Source organism: Miniopterus schreibersii (genome assembly GCF_964146895.1).
Source record: "Miniopterus schreibersii genome assembly, chromosome: 2".
Classification (NCBI taxonomy): Eukaryota; Metazoa; Chordata; class Mammalia; order Chiroptera; family Miniopteridae; genus Miniopterus; species Miniopterus schreibersii.
In genome coordinates, this window is record NC_138102.1 from 11,039,222 (window position 1) to 11,057,771 (window position 18,550).

Genomic DNA, 18,550 nt, shown 5'->3' on the forward strand with positions numbered 1-18,550 from the left:
CCTAGAGCCGCGCCAGGACGTACGAGAGCGACGGTGCAGCTCGGCGCGGCGCAGCTCCGGCTCCCCTTCCCCCCTCGCTGGGCGAGAGGTGTCTATGGGGCATCCGCTGCCGCCGCCGCCACCGCCACCGCCGCCGCCGCTGCTGGGTGCTGTCTCTATGGCGAGGAGGAGGAGGAGAAGCGCGAGCTCAGTGACACAAGTAGATCTGGGGGCTGCGGCCGACTCCGCGGGGAGGGGCGGGCTGGGGAAGTAGAAAGGGGGTGGGGACGGCGAACCTGAGAGGGTGCGCGATGGCGCCAGCTGGAGCGCGGCGGGCGGAGGAAGGATGGGCGGCGGGCTGAGGGGAGGCCGAGCGACTGGGGCGGGGGGTTTGGCCGGGGGCTGGCGCGCAGTGATGACGCCGAGGCTTTGTACCTGGGGCTTGGAGGCGGTGGGACGGACCCCCGGCAGCTCCGAGTCCCTCGCGCCGCGGGGCTGCGGAGTCAATCTGGCTCCAGTGACTGGTTATCTGCGCCTTCGCGCGGGCGCTCCGCCAGGGGAGAGAGTTATCTGGGACGTGAATGCTTCCGTCCTGCCCTCTCCTGCCTTCGGGAGCCTGCAGTTCGGAGGTGCCGGCTCCAGTAATGGGGGCTCTGGTGCCGCGTCGCCCCCGGGACGCGAGCGGAGCGAGAGGCGGAGGAGAGCAGATGCTGAGCGGCAGGGTCTTCCCAGAGCGTGTGTGTGGCCGATGGGGGGGCTGTAAAGAAGGGTCCCCTGGATCTTTGGTTTCTGTTCTTCAAGCACTCATTTATATTTCTGACTGCAGAGTTTGGGGGGGAGGAGGTTCATGATCCCTTTTTTTTTTTAAATCTTTGTTATGCTTTTTTCCAAACTGTGGAAAATTGAAGAAGCCTTACCGTGTTCAAGAATCAAAATCTGTCCTGTTATCGTCATATACCATGAACACAGTGTCTATGGGCCAGAAACGTGAAGTGTGTGTTTGGTAACCAGTGAAAAGTGCTCTGATTTTTAGGAAATTAAAAAGAAATGCTTTTGAAATGCCTTTCTTTCTTCCTCCTGCAGTTAAGGACATTCAGACAAGCTCTCTGTCTGTTATTTCTCAGAAAGAACTTTTTTTTTTTTTTAAGGGAGGTTTACTTTTGTCCCCTCCAATCTGGCTTGAATAAAGGCCAGTAAAAGGAGATTTTGTAATCAAATCAGATTTTGAGTGTTCTGTTAATTATGAATAAAAGCAGATGTTACTTCTATCCTCGTAAGGTGATCTTCTCGCATGTCAGTATTTCACTTTTCATTTTTGTCCGAAAATGGGTATCTTTATCAGTTTTTGGTCAGAGTGAGTTAAATTCAGAACAGTCTTTAGTTAGTGAGAAATTATTAGTATGTACACATAAAACACACTGTTTTTACATAACTGATATTAGAACTAGGAAACCTGTGTTATTTTGACAGGTACACAAATAAAGGATAAAGTATCTTATGAAACAGATCTTCAATCAAGTGTAACATTTTGATGCTTGGCAGTTAGACTTCTTGTGCCCTCACTATGCCAGCAGCAACGGTAGATCATAGCCAAAGAATTTGTGAAGTTTGGGCTTGCAACCTGGATGAAGAGATGAAGAAAATTCGTCAAGTTATTCGAAAATATAATTATGTTGCTATGGTATGCCTATGATCAAATATCCTTAAACTGCTTCTTATAAAAGGGGAAGAGAGATTGTAAAAGTCTTGAATTCAACCATTCTGGTTGATTTTTTTTTTTTTAGGGATTAATTTAACTATGAAAAGAAAGTGTTGTCAGTGTCCTCCAACCAAAGAGCAGCGGAAACATACCAGCAATGTGACAAATTGGGTTTATTATTGGAGTGAGGGAAAATGCATACCATTGGAGGAGACTTGTATCAGTTGGTTTTAGGTAGGGATTAAGGAAGCAGAGCTTTGTGGGAAGCTGGGGTAATTCTATGATAGGGTACCTTAATAAAGTCTTTTTTTTTTTAATTGATTTTTAGAGAGAGAAAAAGTAAAGGAGGGAGGTGGGGAGAGAGAGAAACATGGATTTGTTGTTCCACTTATTTATGCATTCATTTGTTGCTGCTTGTACGTGCTCTGACCGGAGATTGAACCTGCAGCCTTGGCATAGCTGGACGACCCTAACCAACTGAGCTACCCAGCCAGGGCAATAAGTCTTAACTAGAGTGAAAGAAGACTAGAGTAAGTCCAAAGCTGTAAAGAAGCAACAGTCAGTCATTAACCAAGATAGAAGGATGTTTGGTCATTTTCGTGGTTTGGACAGTGTGTCTTTGTGTTTAGTCATGCTTACGGAGTGGCCTTGTCTGATAATGAAGTGTGAAGTTGTTTATATTCAACGGAAGAACATTAGGACCTAGCAATAAGTGCCAGGTCAGCCCCTGGCAGTACTAAGGCAGGTAATACGGGATGGGCTCCTGGATGTCTTTTTCAAACAAAAATCAGATCTCCCAGTGAAACATTGTTGATCTGTGGTTTTGTTTTTAATTCTTTTAAAAACTAACACACTCTGCTGTTAAGCATCTCTGCTTTTGCATATGCTACCTAGCCTGCCTCGGCTGTCTTAATTATCTTGCTTCTCTGCTGCTCTTTCCTGTACATCTGTTACAGCTAGCTACTCTCCGGTTTTCCAGATAATTAGCTTTTTTTAAAAATATATATCTTTATTGATTTCAAAGAGAGGAAAGGAGAGGGAGTGAGATAGAAACATCAGTGATGAGAGAGTCATTGATCAGCTGCCTCCTGCACGCCCCCGACTGGGGACCCAGCCCGCAACCCGGGCATGTGCCCTGACTGGGAATCAAACCCCGGTCACCTGGATCCTAGGTCAATGCTCAACCGCTGAGCCACATCCGGCTGGGCCAAATAATTAGCTTTGTGAAGCAAGGGGTAGTGCCTGACAGTCCTTGGTCCTCTAACACCTAGCGTAGCACAGCACATCCAGTAAAGGTATTGAGTTGGATGAATTTAGAGAAGTTGTCATTTCTTGACTTTTTATAATGACTTGCTATTTAAATTTTGTTCTTGGCTTCCTAATTTGAATTTTAATACTAAACTGATGTGTCATTTTCTCAGTATTTTTTAATACAAATAAATACACTTCTATGGGGAGGAGGAAGTTGATTGGTTAAAATATGAGTATTTGAGTATATGTAGATAATGTTCTATTTTAAAAAGGTGTACTTATAGAATTGAAGTTTTTTTATCCAATTGAAATTACTGGTGGTCATTTATTTCTCCGGTGATAAGGAGTGACAGCATTAGAGACGAGATAACATCCTACATGAGTGTGTAGTGGCATGCAATTTTTGATGACATGCTTTCTCTGGAGTATAGAGAGAGTGCTGCTTTAGCTCAAGAAAGTAGGAGGGTTTCATGTTTAAATAAACCTTGCCTGAGAAAAGCGATTGGAAAGTATGATGCATTTTCTACTTTTTCCAGTTCTCAATTGATTTTAACATTGGAATAACATAGTTTCACATACCTCTTGAGAAACATCAGTTTATGATTTTTTTCACCTTCCTTAGGAATAGAGTACTTGGTTGCATTTATCATACTATAGATAAGTAATGTTTTACTGACGTGATATTTAAAGTGAGGAAAACTCATTAAGGTTATAGAGTTTCATTTTTATGGTTCCAAAAGTAATGCTCTTTTTTGTTAAAAGGTACTTTGTAATGGAATACGAGTGTGTATAATGTCATCTATAACAGGATTCTTTGATTTGCACCAAAAATTGCTTATTTATTCTATGAATTTGTGGACTGTGGTTTTTAGTAAATAATGAATTTTTAAACTATTTTACAGGACACCGAGTTTCCAGGTGTGGTTGCAAGACCTATTGGAGAATTCAGGAGCAATGCTGACTATCAGTACCAACTATTGCGGTGTAATGTAGACTTGTTAAAGATAATTCAGCTAGGACTGACATTTATGAATGAGCAAGGAGAATACCCTCCAGGAACTTCAACTTGGCAGTTTAATTTTAAATTTAATTTGACGTAAGTGGGAAGTAAATATAACCTGAACTTTTTTTTTTTTTCAGTTTGATTTTTGGAATTGATTTTCCTCAAGGATAGTAAATGAAATTCTAAGTGAATATGGCATAGTTATCCTGGAAATAATTAAAACCTAAAATTTCAAAGATTAGATTTGTTTATATATTATAGGACTAAAAAAATTTTTAGAAATGTTATGTGAAAAGTATGACTGCCAATTTTTTGAAATTTGGAAAACTTTGTGTATTGAAAATACTTCTTAATAGAAAAAAATAATTAGAACATTAGTTTCACTTTCAGACTGTCATCAATTTGAAATATATACATCTTTGTTGTAATAGTTGTGCTTCTTGTGAAGGGATTTTTATTACAGTCATATTCCAGTTTATGAGTAGATTGTATGTCAAGGGTGGTAAGATATTTCTTGGAAACCTGGGTGCATTTTCCTGTCAAATCAATGTTATATAATGGTTGTATTCCCAGGTCAGCCCACAAAACCTCTTATAACTTACATATAGGAGAAGTAATAGTGTCCTTTAACCTGGTGTTTCTTTCAGAAACAGTTCAGAATCTGGCAGACTATCTCCAGAATCTGAATACTAACTCAAGCCATGGGTAGAAATCCAGGTTCCGTCTCTGTCACTGGTAGGAGTAGTCTTGATGGCTCATGGAAACTCACATTGTTTGGGCCAAGAGCAGATTGTTTACAAACTGACTGTAAGTTGGAGAAATGTTTCATACATTCAAAGTATGTTCCAGTACAGTATTGCAATGTCCTGTTCCATAGCCTGTACTTGTATAATACAGTGTAACATCTGATTTGAAAAATAGTAAAAGAATACATGGGACAATTGATGGTAGTGCCAGTGTATGAACCTCCCCCATTCTCTAGAGAATGTGAAACTTAGCATATAAGATTTAAGGAGAAGCAGGGCTGACAATTTTAGAGCGCAGTGTTGTCAGTGTTGCAATAGTCAGGCTTGTAATTGATTGTGTTTAGCCTGACTCCCTGTTTGACTCTCTTGGATTTAAATGTACCCTCCGGAACCTTGTAAAGGGTACAGAAATACTTATCTCTATTCAAACTGAAAATAGCCTTCTGTACATCTTATAGTTCCGAAACATGGAAAATGCCTTTGTACCCTTGTCCCAAAGGAACTCCTTTAAAATCATTTCTTTACCATTTCATTCGTTCCATGTTACTTTTTTCCTAAACTGGACATTATTAGAACGTTGTCTTTAAGATACTGTTGTGATCTCAGTGCACGAGTTAGAAGGTGACCCATCAGTGTCTCAGTTTTGGTAAAAAAGACTTTTTCCTTAACTAGAAACATCTTTGTTCTGATATAACTGCTTTGTTATTACAGTTTCTGAAAGGCATTTTTCTTATACAGAGAGGGCTATTGTACATTTGCTATGCCAAATTTTGCCTCCATTTCTACTAATGTTAATGTCTTAGAGATGTTGAAGGAGAAGGGTATAGTGAAAAATATTATTTAAGTAGAAAAGTCAGTTGGACAATAAAACCAGTACTATCTAATGTGGAAACAGAGCCCTGTGAACAGAATCTTGGATATTTTGAAGAAATGTGAAAATTCCCTCTTTATTTTGTGTCTAGAATGAATGTGTCAGCAGCTGTGCTAGGCACCAGGGATATTGAATTGAGGACAGTTGGTTGTGGTCATTTTAACTAGTGTACCCATAACTCTTCTGTCTGCTGCCTATAACTAAAGTCCAAGAATGAGAATTGTTAGGTACTGATCGACATACAAGAATTCTCTCCAGACTGAATTTGGAGTTGATATATACATGAAAGTTGAAGTGGGATATTGATGAGCTGTGAAAAAAAGAAAGCCATGGACAGAATTACACTAACAAGTCAAAAGAGATTAGAATGAATTTTTTATAAAGAGGCATCAATTTGATAATGACAGTAATTCTTGCTATTTAAGAGAATCATTTGTACAGTGTAGTAGAGATTACAGGGGCCCATGGCTTCAGTGGTAACAAAAAAGGAAGACTTCATTTAAGGAAAATGCAAGTGCAAAGGAGAGAGTGCCATAAGTAGAAGGGAAACAGAAACAAAGGGAAACAGAAAAGGTGGCTTTTATTTGTTACTGGTAATGCACAGGCACTTGAAGGTTGAAGAACAGTTGTCAGTTACGGAGTTGCTGGCTGTTTATGTTATCGTTCACAGCCTTTGCAGATTTGGGGGGCATCTTTGTGTTCTTACCAGTTTGAGTTCATTAAATACTACGTTTAGTAATCTGCATTTGTGACAATCTATAGTCCACTTGCCTCTTATGATTTTCAGCATCAATTGAAATATATAGGAGTTTGCAATTTTTTTTTTTTTTTAAATATATCTTTATTGATTTCAGAGAGAGAAAGGGAGAGGGAGAGAGTTGAAACATCAGTGATGAGTCATTGATCAGCTGTCTCCTGCACGCCCCCCACTGAGGATCGAGCTTGCAACCTGGGCATGTGCCCTGACTGGGAATCGAACCTAGATCTCCTGGATCCTAGGTCAATGTTCAACCGCTGAGCCATGCCCAGCTGGGGAGGAGTTTGCATTTTTAAACATGTTAAATGTGTGCTGAGCCAGGAGTGTATTGAAATGGAAGGTGTTTGTAAAATCTCTAATCTGCATGTTAAAAATGTGCATTTGTGCAGTAGGTTAAGTTTGTATTTGCTGGTAGAGGCAATTTCAAAACATTTACTGAATTTAGCATACCTAGTTGAGTTAGTTTCTGACTTTAAGATATTACTGAAGATGGACAGCCTTGTATCTGCTTTTTTAGAAAACCTTTTTTAGAGCTTTGTACATGGCTTTCATTTCTGTTCAGTTGTCAGAACTGGGAATTTTGTGACCATCAACTTCAGTAGTTGATTGGTGTTAGGAGTGATCACATTACGGTATGTTGCTATTCTGAACAGATCTAATTAGTAAGACAGCTTTTGCACCTACAGCAATTCTAATATATAAACAGTATTTTACTTTGAGATTAGTATAATTTAATATTTTTCTAAATTTGCTAGGATTTTTGAGAGGGGGGAAGGCAGGTTGGAATGATTTCAGAACTTGAAATGGACACCATGGAAAAGGGACATTCTATTGATTTAGAGAATCAAGTCATAGTGATTATGGAGTTTCCCTTACCCCACGCATTTTTTTTTTTTATCCTATTTGGAGATTTAGTTAGCTTACCTAAATGGGGTTCCCAGCTTTCTCTTTCTAATTACATGGGTATTATAAAGCATGGAATTCATTCCAAGTGATAAAATATTTAGTCAGTGAAATTTAGACGACCGTCATTAACTTATCTGAATTGAGCTATGTGAACTATGCAGGGGGAAAAAAATTTATATTCTTATTTTTGTTTACCAACTTACTTGACATAAATTACCTGAGGTAGTCATCCAGTCTCTCTCCTGAGGATTGGGATTCAGTAGGTCTAGGTATGGAACCTGGGAGTCTGTATTTTTGGTAAGCTCTCTGGGTGATTATCGTCATTGGGCAAGTCTGGGAAGTACTGACTGAACAGTGAATGCAACACTCACTGTTCCACTTCACATATTTTTTTATCTGATAATAAAACATTGAATGAAACAAGACAAAAATGATTGCCCTCTTGAGGCTTACATTCTGAGAGAAATGGAGAGACAATGAACTTTTAAAAGCAAGCATATGGCCCAGAATAATGTGAGCCTGGAGAAAGAATCTAGTAGGCCTTGGTTGGTTATAGTTGCTAAACATGCCTCCCTGTGTGAGCAGCAGGCCTGGTGAGTGAGATTCTAGTTGTTTAAGATATATACTTTTAGTATAATAAGGCCAATAATATCTGTTGTTGAATGAAAAAACGTGTATTGGGTTTATTCAGATATCTTTCTGAAGTTTTCCAGGGGAAATTTTGAGTGATTGTTGTGGTTTTCCCATTTTTAAATATTTCAGTGACTAGTTTTATTTTTCAAAGACATTTGGAAGCAGATTCATTTCCAAAGACAACCATAAGGATATATTTTGGCTCAAGTGTGATGTTTATTTTGGTATAATTAGTTTTTTTTAAGCTTTTAGTGGGATTGTCTTTTGCTAAATGATGGAAAGCGGTATTCTTACAATTTAAGTAAATAGAAGAATCTAAAGGCCAATGTACAAAATACTTTTCATTTATTCTCAGAAACATATACGTTCATTTTGATCACTTATTTAATATTTTGGATACCTGCGTGTACTTAGAAAGTAGAGATGGCTTTCTTTGGGCTTGAGTAAAGTCGTGAGTGACTGGTTTATATTTAGATTTCCTGGCTTGATTTTTGGAAGGTAATCTTCTGGGACGAAGATTGTCAGAAGAAGTGATTGCTGTTATAGCAGAGTTCTTCATTTTAATCAGTTTCCTGCTATTGGGACCATTTGCAAGGCGATTATTAGGGAGAGGAGGCATCTCCTTTTTCTTCAATACTGATGTCGTCTAACCAGCCACAACAGATGTTTCCCACCCTTCTCCTCTCTGGTGCTGCTGAGAGCAAGTAGATGAGCATAGGCCCTCGGCCCCGTGGCTGCAGCTGCATCTGGCAGCATTGCAATGGCTACTGAGTCTGAAAGCCCCTGAAAGAACATGTCTATTACTTTGTGGTGCTAGTCCCCGGTGAGTAGAAGACTTGTCAAACCCGGTTAAATTTATTTAACTTTCCAAAGCTAGTTCATAGTAAAGATTAAAATCTCACCATTGGACTGTTTTGAGTGATTATTTAATGTGTGCACACTTTTCTGAAATCATGACCTATATTTAAATTGCATTTTTCTTTCCATATATGTGAAACATTGGAACAACTGGACCCAAGCCTGTCCTCTTTCTTGATTATGGCATTGTAGTTGTAGGCGTAAGTCGAGAAAAAGTTTGAAGTGTGGCTCTTTTGAGTGTTGTGTTTCTTCTTCTCCTGCCAGGGAGGACATGTATGCCCAAGACTCTATAGAGCTACTAACAACATCTGGTATCCAGTTTAAAAAGCATGAGGAGGAAGGAATTGAAACCCAGTACTTTGCAGAACTCCTTATGACATCAGGAGTGGTCCTCTGTGAAGGGGTCAAATGGTTATCATTTCACAGGTAAAGAGACTGCATTGAAAATGGCATATGTGTTTTTGCCACACAAAACCTCACACTCCAACAGTTTTGAGTGAAGTGCTTAAATTTAAAAAAACAATAAAAGGGAAGAGAAACAAAAAAAGAAAATGGCATATGTGTTAGCATTTTCTAGCAGCTTCACACTTGGCTTGGGTCACTCTCAGGCTTAGTTCTGTAAAGAATTGGCTGCCATATAGCAGTCTCCTAACTCTTAAGAGATTCATGCTGGTGTACTTAAAGGTTTTATAACATGGGATACATTTTAGCCTATGAGAGACAGAATTGCATAGTGGAAAGGGTGCAGGCTGCAAAAATAGACCTTGGTTTAAGCCCAGCAATCCATTTGTAATCTGGTACCTAAGGTTATTTAACATTACTTAACCTGAGTTTCATTTATTAAAACTACTTATTATCTACCACATGCCTTGCACTGTGATAATATTCTAGGAATTAAGATGTAAACAAAACAGACCAAAATCCTTGCCCTCATAGAGTTTACATTCTGGTGGGAGTAGGCACACAATTTTTCTAAATGATGAAATTTTTATGTGGTTAGTTCAGGTGGTAATAAATGCTATGGAGAAAAAACACAAAATGCTAGGGGTTGGTGTGTGGTCGAGTTTAATTTTTAAAAAAAAATAGTGATCAGGATGGCATCAGTTAGAAGAACTATCTTGCAGAATTGTTTTAATCATCAATAATATCATATTTAAATCATCCAGTGAAATGTTTTCTTAGTATACTCTTAGTAAGTGGGAGTTTTTAATTCTTCGTTATTGTAAAATAAAACTAGATTGTTGAAGAGGATTTCTAGAAAGGAAATTAGTTTCGTTTGTAAAAATAGACTTCAGGTAAGAGAAAGTTTTCCTAAGTAAATTAAATTAAACTGGCAGCCCAGGGACTAAAAGTTGCCTTGGGTATGACTTTATTTGGCATTTTATTTTTTGTAAAGTATTGTATTATACAGGTGTTAATGTTCTTATTCTCGGTCCACTTCATACATTTTTTTAAAAAAATAAGAGTCTCCCACCTGCTTTACCATTTCCAGCTCTGGCCTGTGAAATGATTCCAGTAAAGGACTGTACATGTGGTAAACTTTGGTGCAGCACTAAGCAGTCATTTTTGAGCTGGAGATACTGAACATACTACCTGTCATGTTTTCTCTCTGTTTTCCCCCACTTGAGCCCGTACTGTAGGAAACAAGACTTCAGTCTGTTAATTTGAGGAATGTTTGAGTTTTGTTTGTTTTTTTTTGTTTTGTTTTTTTACTTTCCTGGTTAGAATGATACAAAAGAATGGGAAAGAATTGGCCTGTCCTTTTACTGTATATAGGAAGGTCTTTCATTCAAAAAATACTCTGAGCAAATACTATGTACTAGGCACTGGGAATATTAAGATGAACAAAAACAGAAAGGGTTCATGTTGTCTTAGAGTTTAGAGTCTAGATTAGACTCTGATGTATTTGAATACTTGTCAAGATATGTTAAGATTTATTGTATAATGTAATTGATTTCTAGAAGGTGGACTAATTTAAGAAATTTATAAATCCTAAACTCTAATATAATCTTACTTTTACTAGTAGTAATAAGCAAGTGCTGTATTGACTTATGTTTTAGTAGATAGCAGAGTACTTCCTTGCCAACTACCAGGAATTTAAAGGTTTCTACTGTTTATTTTTCATACCTTAACATTTATAAGTGGTCTTCAATGGTAAAGCTTTTATTTTTACTTTTTAGATTAGAAGTAAAGTTCTGAATATTAAATATAAATTTTATTTTGTATCCTCCCCAAAAGATATGTTAATATCTCTCATCAAATGTTGAGTTCCAACCATGTGCAATAAAGAAAAGATATTTTTTTAAATGTGATTCCTGCCCTTTAACCTAGTGGAGAAAACAATATATGCATCTTAAAGGATAGTACAAGAAAACAACTTGTGTAACAAATCTGTGGGAGCTGGGCTCTTCAGGGAGGGCATCTGCAAGTGGTCCTCAGCCTTTGCTGCCTTCACTTTTTCATGTGCAGTCTTCCCGTTAGGGTCTCCTGGGGAGCCCTCAGGAGACAGAAGCAGAAAGAATTTTGAGGGAAGAGAGCACTTATTAATAGTCACTTGTAGGAAGTGAATATACTTTGGTAGGGAATTAACTCTTTGGGTTTTTGAATTATGTGACCTCTTTATGTAAAAGATGGGAAGATGTGCATTATTTTTGCCTTCTGAATGCCAGTTCTCTTGATACCTTTTCACATTTTGGTCAACTTTCCATTCATCTTTATGTCTTCGTTTCCATAGTACTTAAATTTTTAGACATCTACTGTGGGCAGTTGACTCTCCTTGAAGAGTTCTCGATTCAAGGATCAGCAAAACAGTAGTGTAGTGACTACAGGCTTGAGATGGTAATAGAGATCTGCATATTGATATCTGAGTGATGAAGTGACAAAGTCTGTGTAAGGTGATGACATTTTCCCATTATAATTGTGAACATGTTATTTTCTGGGTTTTGTGCACTTTTTTTTTATATATATATAGATTTCCTTTTTTGTCTACAGTGTGACTCACTTAAAATTTGTAACAGAAAAGGTTCTTCATCTCTATGGTATTTACGTCCCTCTTCTGTGTTCTTTTACCCTTTTGTAGCGGTTATGACTTTGGCTACTTAATCAAAATCCTGACCAATTCTAACTTGCCTGAAGAAGAACTTGACTTCTTTGAGATCCTTCGATTGTTTTTTCCTGTCATTTATGATGTGAAGTACCTCATGAAGAGCTGCAAAAATCTCAAAGTAAGGCTTCACATGGCTTTATCTGTAATCAGCACACCATTCCGACCCAGTGACCAACATATAAGGTCCCAAACTGGGATGATGTTTTTTAGTTTTATATTAAGTGCAGTTATATTATCTTTTCATTTGATTCTTTTTCTTGCATAAATAACGCTTTATAGGAAATCCTTTTGCAAAGCTTTCATATATACTGGCAGAATATGTTTTCAGTAAAATTCAAGCCAAGAGTCAAATTTTTGTCATTGCTTGCCAGATTAAAAATCATAAACCAGCCCAGAAACTGAGGCTCTCATGCACAGAAGGGCAAGTTCTCACTCTCCCAGCATCTACTTAAGACAGAATCCAGGGGCCAGCAGTGTGCAGATGGAGTCAGTAGTGTGCAAAAGTTTCTCCTTCAGCTGGTCTTGGCTAGAGATTATCTTGTGGGTCTAGTCATGGGATCATGTTCCAGGGATTAAATTACATAGCTCAGAGGTTTTTGTTCTGTTTTGTTTTCCTGGCCCACAGATGTCGACTTGTTAGTAGTAAGTGCTATAGTAAATAAATATCCTATCCAGACAGTATCTTACATTCTGACACAGCTTAATATGTGTAATAATTTGTTACTTTTGAACATTTTTTCAAAAGGAACATTTTTTTAATAAGGTAAAGTGTTCCTTTAATTTGAGAATGAATTCACCTATGATCTTTCAGTCTCCTCAGGAATACAGTGTTTTATTGTTTCAGGTGTATTTGTATTTAAGCCGTAAATAAATAAAAAGCCATTTAGGTAAAGTGGTTGCTTCAGAGAACCTACATCAAGTTTGATCAAATTTTCTCCTCACAAGGATTTTATAAGTGCAATTATGTTATACTTTTAGGAGATGGCAAAAACTTTATGAGCAATACTTTTACACAGAAAGAAATATTTTAGGAATTAAATGGGAAACTTTGCTTTGACAGATGAACTGAAAATTCGTAAGAGTAGCAGTCTTGGCCAAAGTCAGCTTGCCTCATTATAGGATATGGCACATAACCAGGGAAATTTTTAAGGAAGATTATTTCATGTTTGTAGCACCTACGAGCAGTGGAATTCGGTGCAATTTGAGACTTCTAACTGTGCAACGCAAGTGAACTTGCAGTAGAATATCTTTACTCCTCTAGAAACGCGGTCCACACCCTGAAAGTATTACGTGCTGAGAATGTTTTAATGTGGTTTTGGAAATGCTTTTTAAAATTGGTATCTGTACAATGACAGTTTTTGAAAACCGGACCAAATTATTGCTCATATGTTACTGGAAAATTTCTAAGTATATCAGATACTCTGAATACACCGAGTGACCTGTGTGTTAAATTCAGATTCATGACAATGGTGCTTTTTGACCTATAGTCCACCACCGAATGACCCTATTCTGTTGCTCTCCTGCGCAGCTGCTAATGATACCTAATCTTCATGCTATTTTTAGCTCGGAAGCAGCTGCTGTCCTAACACTCTTTCAGACTGATAAACAGAAGGGCTGGTTGCTAGAGGCCTTAACAATAAGAGAAATTTGTTTGTGTTTTGTTGTTTTTCCTGATCTTGCTTTCCTTTCTTTACATTCTCTCCTCCCACTTTCACCCTACTGTTACGCTTCCCTCCCTCACTACTGTCCCTTTCTTCTTTCTTTCTCTTATTCTCTTTCTCTTCCTTTCACTCTCATCTTTCTTTGAAATCCTAGCATTATTAACAGAGGCAGGTTTTTAGCAGACTCTTCTAAGGAGTTGTATTATAAAAAATACTCTTCTTTTTAAACAGCAAAAATGATAGATACTTAAGATTTGATTAGTCATAATAGTATTGTTTTGTACAAATCATTTAGATGAAACTATTTATAGATTACTCAGAAGCTTAAGAAAATTTGAAAGTACCTACAATTGCTTTTGTAATACTTGTTCAATGGACGGATTGACTGTGCACGTACTCGATGATGTTACCCTGGATACCTGTTACCTTGTATATGATCTGCTTTCCCCACATCTTTAGAAGAGTTGTCTGCCTGTTACATGCCTTAAAGCATATGATAAAGATAAATTTGCCCAATTAAGATCTAATTTTTTGTTAAATTACAAACTTCACACACATTCAACAAATATATTAATGATTCACATTGTCTGGTGTTTTCCAGTCCTCATAAGGTCCATCTGTCTGTTCTGAAGTTTATTTATATTTTGGTCATTGTGTAAGTTATATAATTTGTGGATTCAGGCATTGCAGTGATTTTCACTTTTGACCGGCATTTTTTTCTGTCTTTTAGGGTGGTTTACAGGAAGTTGCTGAACAGTTAGAGCTGGAACGGATAGGACCACAGCATCAGGCAGGATCTGATTCATTGCTCACAGGAATGGCCTTTTTCAAAATGAGAGAAGTATGAAGACATCAGTGCCTTTTCTCAGTTTGTTAGGTTAAGAACATTAAAAATTGTATGGCAAAGTTTTGGGGCAATAAGTACTTAGCAAGTGAAGATATAATTAGAGGTACCATGTAAGTCATAACTACCACACTTGAATGAAAGTAATTAAAAATAAGTCATCTTGAAATGTAGTTGAGTAGGAAATGAGAATTAAGTTCTTTGGAGACTAAAAAACTTAAACTACCTTAGAAATCATGTAGGTCCAACCATATTATTTCTTAAGTAAGAAAACTGAGGCCAGAGGCTAGTACCTTTTATCCACGGCCATGTACATTACTAGTGGGAGAACTCGAGTTCTCTCTGTAGCCCACATCAGTGCCACTGCTGCCAAGTCAAGGGTCCATTCACATGTTTCTTCTGGCATTGTCTTATCTTAGGCATTAAACTTCCGGTAAAAACCATAGTCAAGCGCTTAAGGTTTGATTATTCTATTCTCTAGTACTCGGAGGATTCATAGAGGAGGACTTGTGCTTTTTAGAAGATTGAGTCTTACCCAGAAGTTTTTGAAATCCAAAGGAGTTAAATAAAATCTGAAATAGTAATTGAATCAAAAATTATATTGAACAGATCCTCCTTAAGTAGTAAAAGACCAAGAGATAAAGAACTTAGGTGTGGAAGAGCGAAATGTAATGAACTGAGTCTACTGTAGGTTAAGTGATACATACAGGTGCACCTTGCCATAGGTAAAATGCAAAGAAGAAAAGTTACCTGTGCCAAAACAAAATAGAATGGATTTTTTTGCTTACAAAAAAGCTTTCCTTTTTGTAGAATGTTTATGTTAAAATTCTTTTGAGTATGTCTTCTAGACATTAAAGAATCAACTAAGAAGTCTTTTGGAAATTTATAACTTTTTACAGAAATGTATTAATAGCATAGTAGCCATTTTGCCAAGTAGTAGTGGACTTTTTTTGCCAAGTGGTTTGGACTATTCTCATGAAAGTACTTTGCGTCTTTCCAGTGCTACGTTAGAGAATTAAAACAACCTTTTGGATTTTCAGCTTTGCATTTTAAAAATAGTTTAATGGTTCAATTTATGGTGGATTCTCTACTAATTTATTTTTCTTGGCTTCTTCAAGGATGGTCACCGAGTGTGAATGTTCAGATTTTACTCTCCAGAACATGTTTAGGCTTTGATTGTTTTTAGCCAACTCAGCCTTGCACATAGTTACTTATCTTAACTCCCACCTCCCTCACTATTGGCTATTTTCATTCATTCTTATCGTTGAATACTGTTAAATGGAATACAAATGTCTGCCATTTTCCCGTGATTACAAATTCTTGTAAAAATGGTCTAAATGTTAAAAGGAAAGGCATTTGTTTATGCATTTTTTTGATAGTTTTTTTCCTTGGTTTCTTTTGAGCTCTGTACTTTGAAAACCTGTCTTATTCATTGATTTAAATGTGTGGCCTCAAAGGAGCACTATAGGAAAGAGCTGTCATTATAGTTAATGAACAGTCAGTACTTACATTGCTGAAATATAAATTACCAGTGGTACCTTTTGGTTAAAATGATCTTTTTTTTGTTTTTTCCAAAATTCCTTTTTAGATGTTCTTTGAAGATCATATTGATGATGCCAAATATTGTGGTCATTTGTATGGCCTTGGTTCTGGTTCATCCTATGTACAGAATGGCACAGGGAATGCATATGAAGAGGAAGCCAACAAGCAGTCATGACATGAAATAGCCCTTTTATTTTTTATTTTATTTGAACTGCACATATGCTTGTATATAGGTTTTATCTCTGGTCGAATCCTTGTGAACAATAGTACTTTTTTTTCTTTCATGGCCCTTTTTATTTTCTGTCCTTTAGTACTAGGTATGACCATTCCTGTCTCAGCTTAAATAGAAAAGCATTCAGGTTAAATTGGCCTTAACTGAATATGCTTGTTACCAGGCGTGTGACAGAGAGTGGGAAAGCTGCACCATATAAACTTGACCGACTTGACCTTGGCTTGTGTTTCCCCTTTCCTAAATTAACTAGCACTGACTGTAATTTATTTCCCTGTTTCATGTCTCCCTTCCATCCTGCAGGAGTTTTAGCTATTTGAGATTGTGGACCATCAATTTTGCACTTTAGAGAGTGATTCTGACTCAGATCTTCTGTTTTATCAGAAAATTTGGGTTTTCTTGCTCTTAGCTGGAAAAATGACCATCTGCCAACCTTGTAAAGTATTTCCTTGTTTTTCACCCGTGGAATATTGCACATGCATTGTGCAAATGGTTGATTCAGCAAGATGACAAAAAAATAACAGACAAAAGCTGCTGAGGAGCTTACTAACTGCTGTTTCACTACTAGTGTTCAATCTTCCAGCACGTCTGATGTCTGTCAGTTTCTGATTGGCGTGTGTAGGCTGCTCTGTGACTGAAGAACTTTTCAAACCAGCTTTACAACCTTCAGGAAAAAATCCCTTATTTATGATTGGACTTTTGTTGTCTGCCAGGAAACTGGTCTCAAAGATGTTGACGCTGCAGTTACTTTATGATGGCACACTTCCCTTGATCTGCTCTTTATTCCATCACTGTTCACCTTGTTTTAATTTTTTTATAATTCTGTAGCCATACTTATGAGCTCTTGATTTGTTGATTCCACAAATCAATTTCATTAAAGTCCAAAGATAGCAAATCTTTAGGTATATTTTGTACCAGATTAAATTAGAAGACAAAAAATTATGCTTTCATAGTTACAAAGATAAAGAATGGAGAGATTTGGTGCACAACAAAATACAAAAATATATAGATATGTTAGCTGTGTGTGTGTATATACACATAGAGCTAATATGTAGCTAATAAAATTACCCGAGGAGTGTAATGTTTGTTTATTTTTTGTGTGTATATCTTTGCAATCTATTTTATATATATTGACAAAAGAGACTGTGAAATATTTAGCCATGCAGAATATGTGACTAGACCAGAGCATGTGCAGGAAGACATTTGGGTAATCATTAGCTCTATTCAGAAATGATGGACTACAAGTTAGGATGTGTTATCTACACTTCAGTCAGTAGTATGAGCAGATCTCCAGATGTCAGCCACATCGTTTGTTTTCCTTGTACATTTCTTTATTCATGATACTACAGTGCTTGTAACTGGGTGGTCCTTTTTAAACAAAACATTATTTGCAAAATAAAGTCTATTATTTGTTTTTAAAGCTTTTGTAAATAAAGGCTTCAGAAATGTTTTCTTATATATGTTGATGACTGGTAATTTTGTTTTGAAAATACTTATTTGGGGGATTTTTTATTTTTATTTTGGGCAGCTGAACAGAACTCGGTAACGTCAATAACTACCTAATTATTGAAAAATCAGTCTAAGCCTTCTGCATTTCAACAGTGTTGGTTTATTCTCTATTAATTCCTTTATTAGATTTTAAGAATTGTTTTCTATCTCTCCAGAAATGCATTTATTCTTGAAGATTTACAAAGCAAATGCACTTGGTATAACTTACTGTAGCTTCTTTTTAAAGCTGATCCAATATAGCAGGTATCTAATTGGTTTCTTTTTATTTCTATCTTCTCCTCCTCAAGAAAAAAACACAGGAGTTATGAAGATTGCCTTTTGAATAGCCACATAGTTGCTGAAGTTTATAGTTTGTATCAATATTGGTTTCTGTCTCAAGTAATATAATATTTTATAACTTCTATAAGAGGAACATTGTGGCTTTTACTAAGTCTAGCTTTTGGATGAGAGACATTTAGCTGATACATATTTAGTGTTCCTGAGCCATTAATTCTGGACTCACTATATTCTGTTTAATTCACTAGAGCAATGTCAGCAAACTATGGTCTGCAGGCCCAAACCAGCCTGCTGCCTGTTTTTGTATGGCCAGTGAGATGAGAATGATTTTTACAGTTTTAAAATGGTTGGGAAAAAAGTATTTCCTGACCTTTGAAAATTACATTTTAGTATCCACAATTAAATTTTTGGAATGCAGCCCCACGCATTTATGTACTATGACCACTTCTGCACGACAGTGGGGAAGTTGAGTGGCTGCTACAGAAACTGCCCACGACATTCTTTTAATTTCACATTTCTGCTTGGTGTGCTGCAAAATCAGTGATGTAGGTAGAGGGCAGCATTTGGAGTGTTCCACAATATTTTATTACTTTCTGTTACCATTTCATACCCGTTGTGTCAAAACAAGGAAAATGCACTTTGAACGGTGTGCTTTTAAGGCACATTGAAGTATGGATTAT

General features: G+C 37.2%; 1 protein-coding gene across 4 annotated transcripts; it reads left to right on the top strand.

Moving 5' to 3' along the window:
• Positions 1 to 3: 3 nt before the first annotated feature.
• On the top strand, positions 4 to 17,543 carry CNOT7 (CCR4-NOT transcription complex subunit 7). 4 transcript variants are annotated; one of them, XM_081130247.1, is made up of 7 exons: positions 5 to 199; positions 1,450 to 1,660; positions 3,832 to 4,025; positions 8,968 to 9,129; positions 11,783 to 11,927; positions 14,201 to 14,311; positions 15,903 to 17,543. In XM_081130247.1, the coding sequence occupies exons 2-7, from the start codon at positions 1,544 to 1,546 to the stop codon at positions 16,029 to 16,031; spliced, it is 858 nt and encodes a 285-aa protein (XP_080986373.1). In that variant the 5' UTR covers positions 5 to 199; positions 1,450 to 1,543; the 3' UTR covers positions 16,032 to 17,543. The 4 variants fall into 4 exon arrangements, with proteins under 4 accessions (XP_080986372.1, XP_080986373.1, XP_080986375.1 ...); XM_081130248.1 differs by lacking the exon at positions 5 to 199 and adding an exon at positions 417 to 716; XM_081130246.1 differs by lacking the exon at positions 1,450 to 1,660 and having other exon boundaries at positions 4 to 199.
• The last annotated feature ends 1,007 nt before the right edge of the window (positions 17,544 to 18,550 follow it).